The 10,715-nt window shown below is 50.0% G+C and overlaps 1 protein-coding gene across 2 annotated transcripts; it reads left to right on the top strand.

Moving 5' to 3' along the window:
- Positions 1–5,096: 5,096 nt before the first annotated feature.
- LOC119460507 (RNA-binding protein spenito) lies at positions 5,097–8,222 on the top strand. Of its 2 annotated transcripts, none has more exons than XM_049673189.1 (2): positions 5,097–5,114; positions 6,200–8,222. In XM_049673189.1, the coding sequence occupies exon 2, from the start codon at positions 6,268–6,270 to the stop codon at positions 8,137–8,139; it is 1,872 nt and encodes a 623-aa protein (XP_049529146.1). In that variant the 5' UTR covers positions 5,097–5,114; positions 6,200–6,267; the 3' UTR covers positions 8,140–8,222. The 2 variants fall into 2 exon arrangements, with proteins under 2 accessions (XP_049529146.1, XP_037577351.1); XM_037721423.2 differs by lacking the exon at positions 5,097–5,114 and adding an exon at positions 5,135–5,615.
- Positions 8,223–10,715: the final 2,493 nt, after the last annotated feature.

Here is a 10,715-nt window from a genome sequence, read left to right as displayed (position 1 = left end):
TCCTCGGTGCGGCCACTGTCTGATTATTATCTGCCTAATCGCTCGTGGGTGTGCTCAGTTCCGATATATTTGTTCTTGCTGCCCACAAGGCTTGAAACGTCGCTGTTTTGTACATTGGGTACCTTGTAGCAAATATATATTACAGCTAGTAACTCGCTTACTCTTGTGGACCGTCACGAAACATTCAGCTTCAACCATTCGTGCGCCATATGTGTAGTCCGTCATTTATTCTGCGTATACAGTGCGCATATATTCAAGTGTGCGCCCATTCACTTATTCTTGAGACGTTGGCGATAGAGTGGGCGTAAGTCTTCCTGCCATTTGGGACAGATGTGTAAGATAACGTGCGCGAAACTTAATATGACAGGAAGCGGCGCTACTCCCTTTGTCATTGTTTAACGAGTGGTACTCACTCTTGCCGACGTTCTGGGATGAAGTCCTTTCTTTGAAGGTTAGCGATACAAGGCTGGCGGATGAGCAAATTTCTGTATCCTCGAGGAAAGCCGTACATCACGAAGCGCCGGTAACACGTTCGAACAGTTGCAGCTGCGGTCCGCGAACTTGGCCACACAGATTTATTCTATTCCTTAACATGCCAGTCACTATTTTTGCAGCCAACTACTGCACACGTCTCAATCCACATGATTCAATCTAGCATGATTGGAGCACAGTGTCTTAGCGAAAACTCAGTTGCATTCCCGACAGTTGATCGCACAGAAGCAAGGTAGAAGCGGTAATGGTTTCGTATTCGTGCGCTGTCGCTGAGGAGAGGTATGGATGGATGGATGGATGGATGGATGGATGAGGCTCAACCCTTTAAATCGGGCGGTAGCATACGCCACCTAGCCATGGCTATTAACATAATTTGTACTTTGTGGTGGGTGAAATTTCACCCCTGCCTTAATTTTATCCACCAATCAGATAACCTCTGTTTGGTTATTTCTACCGCTTAAAGTCTATTTTGCCTTCACTGTCCCTAAACCCAATGCTTTGAAAAAATCAGCCCGTTGCCTTGCACTGTAGGGTTAAGCCCTTACAGAAAAGTATGAGGTGTTCAGCCGTTCCTCTTCTCCACACGCACAGCACAACGTATCTATACCTTGGTACTTGACTCGGTACATCTTAGTCCGCAATACTCCCGTCCTGGCTTCAAACACCAAAGAGCTTCCCCTAGAATTATCTAGATCGCGCTCATGGCGCGTAAAGCCCCTATATCTATAAAAGTAGCGCCATCCACTTCCCTCCTCCTCCGTTGCACTATCGCGCTCGGCGGCGCGACCAGCGCGATCGAGGCGCGATATCGACAGTGGCGCCGCCTGCGTCGGGCCTGCCGTGGCAGACGACAGCTAACGCGCTACCAGAGGAAATCCGAGGAAAACTTCGATCGCGCCTGCGGAGACGTTTTTGAGGCGCGATTTTGCTTCGTCAGTCAGTAACTGGTCTTAATAATGCCGTTTTGGAAGTAGCAACGCGACGATGCGAGACGGCGTAAATATGAAGTGTGCAGCAAGCGTTTGCGCACGCCGGATGGTAACAAAAAAAAGCCTTTTGCCCTCGCCTTGTCGGTTGCGGCAACTTAAGGCGCAGCAGCATGCCATCACAACGAAGTTCTTGTCCCTAACACGTTTGATCCGTTTGTGCGTACAGCACTTTCGTCGCACAGGCCCGAGAATGGCAGTCGGAGCGCGCTGGAAAGAAAAAAATATACAAAAGCGCGACGCGAACTTCCACGTGACACGGATTGGCCAATGGGGGAGCGGAGGAGGCTGGGGCGACAGGAGGCGGCTAAGAGAGGGCGAGGAGGAAGCGCCGGGGTGAGCGCGGTGGCGGCAAGATCTGAGAATGGCGCTACTTTTATAAATATAGGGGCTTTAATGGCGCGCCGCCATGAGCGCCATCTGGTTTCTCTAAAGCAAACTGCTCCGGGAAAAGGGTCAATACTATTGTGCCATCCACTGTTATGGTGCCAACAATTTACAATTCTGTTGTAGATTCTAACCGAGGGTCCCGTTTTCAGTATTAATACTTCGGGACCCTCGTCTGTATATTAGATTTATGTACCTATGTCTTGCGTATGAATAGAGAGAGAGCAAGCGAGAGAGGAAAGGCAGGGAGGTTAACCAGAAGTCAGTTTCCGGTTTGCTACCCTACACTGGGGTGGGGGATAAAGGGGTTGGAGAGAGTGCAAAGAGAGAGAGAGAGAGCGAAAAAAACAGAAAAAAAAAACACAGGCATTGGTAACAAAGGGGGCGTTCCAGTCACAGACGTTCACACAGGCCAGTGCACTTCAGGAACCGCAGGAGCGCTTGCACGGCCTTCTGATGCGATGTTGAGTCGCGTCGATGTTGCAGAATTGTTTCTTCCGATAACGGCTGGTCATCCAACTGGTTCAGCACGACGGAGAGCGATTGTCTCTGCACACTGTATTGTGGGCACTGACAAAGAACATGACGAATCGTTTCCGCGTCTCCACAATTGTCACATGCTGCACTGTCGGCCATCCCTATGCGGAACGCGTAGGCATTGGTGAACGCGACGCCCAACCATAGCCTACACAGAAGGGTCGCATCTCTTCGGGGAAGTCTTGTTGGAAGTCTAAGGCTTAAGGTTGGATCTAAGGTGTATAATCGGGCGTGCATAAAATGTGGTTTATTCCAGTCTGATGAAGTGCATTGGCGTGCAAGCAGGCGGAGCATCCTTGCAGCATCTGTCCTAGACAGCAGGATCGATAGGCGGTTGTCTTGTTCATGAGCTAAACGAGCAGCTTGATCGGCACGTTCATTGCCAATAATTCCACAGTGACTTGGCAGCCACTGAAAGATTATTTCGTGTCCTTTTTCAGTCAGGTGATGTATGGCCTCTGTGATTTCGAAAACCAGCTGTTCCTTGCGTATGAATAAACTTCAACTTCAAGCATGAGCGCAAACTGCTTGAAGTGTCTTATATCAAAAAGTACGAGAGGGGTTGCATAAGCGACCCTACCGTACTGCTTTTAACAAAGAAAGAGTAGCGGTTTTTATCGGGGATTGTTTGACTTCTTCATTGTGTCTGATTGGTGTCCTTCGTCTGCACATGCACTTGCGCAGGAAAAACGGTGTATAAAAGTACGTGGATGCTTCAATAAATCATTTGTAAGTCCGCTGACTGTGTGTGTGTGTGCCTCCTTCTGGCCTTGGTTATCGCAGTTTTTTTGTTTTCGCTTTAGGACAAAAGTAAACAGCGAGGTTATGTGTTTTGTCTTTTCGACCATTTAACATATACCCACCAAATAAAAAAAAAATTTAATTAAACAAAACTGACAGTTTCGCTGATCTTCCATCTTCACATAGTGGAAGGGCTCTGAATTTTTTTTTATTGCGATAGCAATTATATGGACACTCAAAAGCAGATTTCTGCCGTCGCCGTCGCCGTGAGGTTCCGTATGACGTCATTTGGAGAAGAAATCGTCGCCGCGCGCCGAACGCTGTATGTGTGAGTGAAAGGGCGCGAGGGGCGCGTCTTTCACGGGGAGTGAACGCACGGCGGAGAACAAACGCGCGTTCTGCGCCGTGCTCGCTTAAGGGCTGCAGAAGTAGGCGTCTCTGTTCTCCTTCACAATCACCATGTATGTAGAGCAAACGCGCCTTCTTCCGACGAGCGAGAGGCCGTGGGGGAGGGGGAGGGAAGGAAGGCGACGTTTAGCTGCGGCACGCTGTGCCTATTTATATCAGAGGCTCCGGCAACAGTCACCAACGCCGCACGCATTTTGAGCGAACGCGGGCAAAACGCCGATGGCGTCGACAACAGTTCTGCGTGTTGCCGGTGCTGCTGCATGTCCAAGTTTATACAGCTGATAAAGCTAATATATTACTCCGTATAGCTCTCTACAAGTTTGCTATCGCAATTGATGCTTCGCCTTTCAGGTGAAACTGCGACAACTTTTTTGCCAAGCTTAATCCTGTGGCTCTTTCATAACAATATATGATTCTGAGTGCATTCATTACCTGTAATGAGAGCAGCCTTGTAAAATGCAGTGCCTTTAAAGGGTAATAAAAGCTATTTTTACCTCTGCCTTTGCAACTACACACACATTCGATCCGATATTCGATTACCCCTGCTGCCACCTCGCGTAAAGTGGTAGAAACCTAAAATAGCCTCCAAGATCAAACACTCTGACTGCACGTCAATCTCGGATGCCATGCTTATCCCGAAACGTTTGGAGCGCCGTTTGGCTACTGGCAACCTCTCACCGCAGTGCAAAACATCATTAATTAAGACGGAAAGACGTGCTAGTTGGTTTGACATCATTGTGGAAAATTTACGCACACTAAACGGATGGACAGAAAGACCGGTCTTTTTGTCTTTTTCGTGTAGCCGTCGTTTTGTGTGCGCAAATTTTCCACAGTGCAGAACATCTACAACCACACAATGTTGTCGCTGTGCGGTGACCAGAATGCGACAAAATCAGTTGGTTCTTTATTCTATGTGCAAGTTGCAAAGGCGTATTCTAAATTCACGCCACAGCTACTTGCCAGCTATCACCAGCTACTACCGCAATTCGGTGATGGCTCACGGCATATCACGCCTCTGGGCAACATAAGGTAATCTCGAAGGTAATGCGTTTGCTAAATGTATGTTGTGAAAAAAATTACACGTCGGAGACCCCGTTTTAAAATGGCAATCTCGGAGGCTACAAAAATTTTAAGCACGCTAAATTTTTGTCACGGTATTATAAAGCTGAATAACGCTTATACAATGCAACATTTTTTATGGCTTTCTGATTTACTTGACTCTGTGAGTAGTTTCGATGATAAGTGCATAGGTGCCCGTAGGTTGCTCCAACGCCTTGGTTGCTCTCATACATGCTTGCTCCTCCCTTGCTGTCGGGAGAGTTATTATGACGTCATGCGTCAGCACAGCCTACTGCAAGCGCGCAAAAATAATATAAATTACACATATTTCAACAAGAAAGTTTTGTAAACAAATTTGATGTATTAGAGTTACTGTATATGTACTCTATGATGGATGAATGGATGGACGATGCATATGCGGCCAGCGCCACCTACTCAGGCATGGACCTCCATGTGGGAGAGAGAGAGGGTTGCTAGCTGATGATTCACTCGAGGGTGGTGTTGGTAGGGTTGGTGTTTTTTTTTTTTTCTTTTTTTTTTTTTTTTAAGGCTCGGTTGGCTATCCGCTGTAGTTTCGTCGGCTTTGATGCACGGCTTCATTCGGCGCATGCGACGGTGTGTGCAGAAAGGTGTACGGAATAGTGCCGTGAGTTCTCATCGTTACCAAGGCATGTAATCTGTGACCCTGTCGCCGCCCTGCGAACTACGCGTTCATCTGAACCTAGGGAAATTTCGGCACAGCGCCAGGGAAATACAGTTGCCCCGCGCCAGTCACTCTGCTGATACGCCGCCATTCTGACCTCCACCGTTGTCCCGACGTTTCTCTTGCAGGTTTGGCGCCATTAAGCCTAACCGGTGTCGGCCAGATTGTTAGATCGCCTTGCCGCTTCAAGAACACGGGGTGGTCGGTAAAACCCAAAAGGCTTCGTACCATCGTGTGCGTCCAGATTTCGCAACGGGCAGATCGACGGCACTGCGACGACTCGACGATCTGGAAGCGCAGTGGTAGTGTGTTTCGTGCTGTTTTGTTTCTACTTTGTTTAAGTGAGCTGCTTTTAACACTCTTGTTCCAAGTGCGTTCAGTGGTCACAGCTGTTTGTTCTCGTTAGAATGGTTTTGTGAGTGCGCGCGTGTGTATACTCTGAAAAATGTGCCTCGTCCTTGGGAAAATTTGAGGCCGCTCCCGGCATTGTGTGCGCGCGCCTGAAGTGCTTGCGCGAAAGATGACGCACTGCCTGGCAGCATTTAATCGTTCGCGATGTGTTGCACAGATGTCGTAATTTGTGAACGCACCGCGTGTCCTACAGCCCACGATCGTTCAATGCAGTGGTGGTCGTCGCGTTTCAACTGTACTGCTAGGCCTACGCCTCGTCGACGGCCCCTAAGGCCGCGTCGTCTTCCTGGCATGTGCACGTTACTTGGAATGTGCCGCAATACTAACAGTGCTTCGTGTCCTAGGGCCCGGTGTACTCAGTCAGTGCCGCTTGGTCATTGGAGTTTTGGTGGATGTCGGCCGTGCCGCAGTGTCTGCCATTGTTGAATCGGTCAACCAAGATGGCGGTGTTTTGTTGTGTGTTGATTTTGTGCAGTGTCTTGCCGCTCCTGCTGAGACACGGGGTGAAGTGATCGCAGCGGCCGTGGTGTGTGTGCGTGAGGGATGAAAACACAAGAAGGCAGGGAATCTCCCGGCAGAAGCAGCAAGCGGTCCATGGCGCGCTACGACGACAGCCCTCGGGGCAATCACGATCGACGGGACCGACGCTCCAACAAGTCGCCGCCGGAGCATCGGCGCCGGGGCCGCGACGCGTCGGCCGACCGGCTGGCGCCGTACGACGACTACCGCGGCGGCCGCAGTTTCCAGTACAGGGTGCTGCTGGCCACCAATCTCAACAACAAGTGCAGCGACGTGCAGATGCGCGACAGCCTGTTGGAATTGTTCCGGCGCTACGGAGACGTCGCGGTCAAGGTGTGCCACGAGGGCTCCGAGCGCGTCGCCTACATCTACTTCCAGACGTACGAGGACGCCAAGTCTGCGCTGCACACCAAGCAGCGGGCCATGTGCGCCGACCGGGCCATCCAGCTGGATCCCGTCCCGCGGAATCGACAGCGCAGCCAGAGCCCGCCGCCCGACTACCACCACCACCACCACCACGCGTCGCCGCCCGTGGGGGGTCCGCGCCGCGGGGTGCGCATCGACCACCGGCTGCCGCCGCCGCCGCCGCCGCTGCCGCCGCCGCCGCCGCCCGTGCAGCCCCCGCTGGACATGCGCCCCATCGAGCGGCCCATCGAGCGGCCCTTCCCGCCCCGCTTCCGGCGCGACGACACCAAGAAGGAGAAGTTCCCCAACTACCTGCACCACGTGCCGCCGGAGGACGACGACAAGGCGACGCGCACGCTGTTTGTGGGCAACCTCGAAGTGCCCATCACGGAGCCCGACCTGCGCCGCATCTTCGCGCGGTACGGTGTGGTCGAGGACATCGACATCAAGCGCCCGCCGCCGGGACAGGGCAACGCGTACGCCTTCATCAAGTTCGTCAACCTGGACATGGCGCACCGCGCCAAAGTGGAGATGTCGGGCCAGTATATCGGCAAGTTCCAGTGCAAGATTGGCTACGGTAAAGCCACACCGTCGACGCGCATTTGGGTGGGTGGCCTGGGCTCCTGGACCTCCATGTCGCTGCTCGAGCGTGAGTTCGACCGATTCGGCCTCATCCGCAAGATTGAATACGTGAAGGGCGACTCGCACGCCTACATTCAGTTTGACAGCATAGATGCTGCGACGTCCGCCTGTCAGCAGATGCGTGGCGCACCGCTGGGAGGACACGACAAGAGGCTGCGGGTGGACTTTGCTCACCCCGACCCCACTGCGTATGCGGCGTACCCCGGTGCTGCGGAGCCGTTCAGAGCGCCAGCAGATTATGCAGACCCCAGCTGGCCAGGCAGGTATGACGACCGGCGCTGGGAAGCGTCCTACGTGTCCGTGCCCCCGCCCCCGGGCAACTGGCGGCCCCGCAGCCCGCCGAGCCCCTCGACATCGGCAAAGCGTGAGAATGGCACAGCCCAGAGTGCCACAACCTTGCAGGAACTGGCCTGTGGGCGCACAGTGTGGCAGGGGCTGCTGGTGCTCAAGAGCAATGCTTTTCCTGCACGCATGGTCCTCTGCACTCCGGAGCCAGCTATAACCATGCTGGGCAGCGACCAGACATTACGAATTACCCAGCGGCTGCGACTAGATGCTGGCAAGCTGGCAGAAGTGGAGCGGCGGTTATCGCAGGGCTTGTGCTCCATCCTGGTGGCTCTGGGTCGTGACAGTGGAAGCCAAGAGGCCAGTCAGCCGGTGCTTCAGAACCTGGTGAGCTACCTCAAGCAGAAGAATGCAGCGGGCGTCATAACTGTGCCCAAGGGCATCGTGTACGCCTTTCCGCCGTGTGACTTTGCCCTCAAGGTGTTGCACACGGCTTGCCCAAACATAAAGCTCTTGGACGAGGACCACATCTTGGTGGTGGCCGCACCAAACCCTGACAAATAGGCCTCCTCCCTCCCTCCCTTCTCCCCAGTCACCCATTTTTCTCTGCTGAATATATAAAATAAACACTCCCATTTGAGGTGAAAGTGTTGTGTTCTCTGTGCACTTGGCCCAGCTGGCTCTTGAGTGTGTGGTGCCCATTCCGCCACCGCTGAAGATGCCATTCAACGCTTCTGCGGCACAGATTATTTCATCAACGGGGCTCTGCATGCAGTGAGCCTGTGTTGTGTGACAGTGGTGACGCACGTAAGTAGCTCCAATCAGTGTGTGTGTGACACGGTGCTGGTGGTGATGGTGACTCTTTTTCTTTTTAAAATTTTATTTACAAGGACAGTGTCACCGACTTGATGCGAGCACTTGCTGCAAGTCTTCAGGAAGTCCAGAGACAATGGCTTGTACGTGCCGTCGCAGCTTGGCCATGGTTTGTGGTGTCACGGGCAGACTGCCCTTCTCGCCAGACACCTGTGGCAAATGCATGTTTGCATATCAGTTTTTGCATGATGCCTGCATAGAATGGTCACCAACAATTTTTGTGGGCTTTAGACTAAAGCACAGCATGCCAAGCGAGCAAGAGAATTGGCAGACCCCTTCAAGTACACAATGCCTTTTGGTTGCCTATGACATTTCATTTATTTGGACAGATTATTCGCTTCATCACAATTTGTATATATTTTGGACCTTGACGTTTATTGACGACCTTGCTATATATATATATATATATATATATATATATATATATTTTTTATCTTGCTGTTTTGTTCTCAATTTTTTAGTATGCTGATTGGACATCTTGCATGTATAGCGCAGTTTCCTGTTCTCAAGTTGCCCAGTTGAATTTTTACTTTATTCACATTTTACTGACATCATTTGGGGTTCACCATGAACTGAAACCTCTGTACATAGACTTTTGGTCTACAGTGCCACCAAGTGAGCAGACTACCAAGGTCTTGCATTGTTATTCACTGTTACTGCTAGGGCTTCCAACATACACGGGGCTACCAAGTTCTTTCCATGAATAGCGAGATGAATTGGAATCACTGTTTGGCACTAATGCTTAACCAGAATCCAGCATTGGTTGCTGCAAGAGAGCACTTCTGTTGCACAGGATTTCAGCGTAAGGCAAGTCTTAAGAATCGGTGCTAACCTTGTGCCTTAGGAGGAGGCTTTAGCTCGGGGGCTGCTATGTAAATACATTGGTGAAAGAATTTCTCCCAGCAACTACTGCATTGACTGATGATTGATGAAGTTTGTTGCATGTAAGAGAAAAAGTTTAGGATATAGTGACTGCAAGAGTTTTTATTTGGGGCATCACTTTTTTAAAGAAAAATTCAAGTTTCAAGAAACTGCTATTCAGTTTGCAATTCTAGTTAAGCAGCGAGAAATTATATTACGATTCTGTTAGCTCCACCCACAGAGTTTCTCACCATAACACCTAGAGGGTAAACTGGCGCCACCGTCTATGCGAGTTTCTTAAAGGGCGCTGTGCCCTCATGGGAATGACGGGATATGTGTCTGCGAGGCTCGTGTTGGCTGGTGTTGAACGAGGCTTCGTCTAAAACGTGGATATGGCTACACAAATAATGCGTTCTTAAAGTAAAATCTACATAAGAGGCTTTCATTCACCCACATTACATCTCTCAATAAAGTTTACTTCACCTACAATGCAGAAACAAGCGAAGAAAAGCAAGAACAGACAAGTTGTTCCAAAGTGAGCGATGATCTTGTCGTTTGCCCTCCAACTTTAGCGGCCAGCTGACACTTTTTACATTTCATATAATTGTGCATCCAATAGTAAGTCTTTAAAATTAGACAAAACATGTTTTTGTGTAATAATAAAGCTAAAGCAGTTTTTTACGTGCTGTTTTAACAGGACATGAATCATTGTGACAGACAGAACGGTGCTAGCCAGACGCGTCTTCAAGGCGTTCTGGCTCTCCAAGAACGACTCCAATCCAAAGTCACAATATACCGGCATTCCCATGGATACCACAGCGCCAGTTTCCCCTCTAGGTAATATAGTGCGAAACTCTATGGCTGCACCTAATAATGCTTCTAAACCAGACAAAATTGATGCATTATATACTGCTCTGAAATGTACCACTAATCTAAGTAGGATTTTTGCAGAACCCTTGTAAATTAATGAAGTTTGTCCCCAACAGATGCAGTTTGCGGAACTCCAATAGCCGTTTTTCATGCAGTGTGTAAACATTGTGCTTCAATTCCAGACTCTAAATCAAAACTCAGCTTCTTGGAGCCACTAGAATTTAACCTTTTCTCTGAAATGCAACAAGTTTCATTCAAATCGATCCAGCAGTTGTGTTGAAAGCATTTCTGCATTGTACGTGTATTTGAACAGGGAAATTGGAATTGGCCCTGAGCTAAAGATTCCTCTCCCTGAACATACTTTGGTCACCTGGAACGTGTTTAAGGGCATTGTTTTTCTCATTAAATGGGCCGTGACACCAAATGTTTGCACCCAACTTGCGCATGCATGTTGAACCGTGAGCATCCCACAGCAAGTGGAAAAAATTTAAGCGAATTTGTTGCAGCAGAAAACGCATATTTCAATTTTTTTAATA

Source organism: Dermacentor silvarum, chromosome 8 (genome assembly GCF_013339745.2).
Source record: "Dermacentor silvarum isolate Dsil-2018 chromosome 8, BIME_Dsil_1.4, whole genome shotgun sequence".
In the NCBI taxonomy this organism is placed as follows: Eukaryota; Metazoa; Arthropoda; class Arachnida; order Ixodida; family Ixodidae; genus Dermacentor; species Dermacentor silvarum.
The sequence above is the reverse complement of the archived record's forward strand: the minus strand, read 5'-3'. Positions and strand labels throughout refer to the sequence as shown.

What these genes read in the sequence shown, in the direction of transcription:
- LOC119460507 (XM_049673189.1), top strand. Translation starts at nt 6,268, where the DNA reads ATGAAAACACAAGAAGGCAGGGAATCTCCCGGCAGAAGCAGCAAGCGG.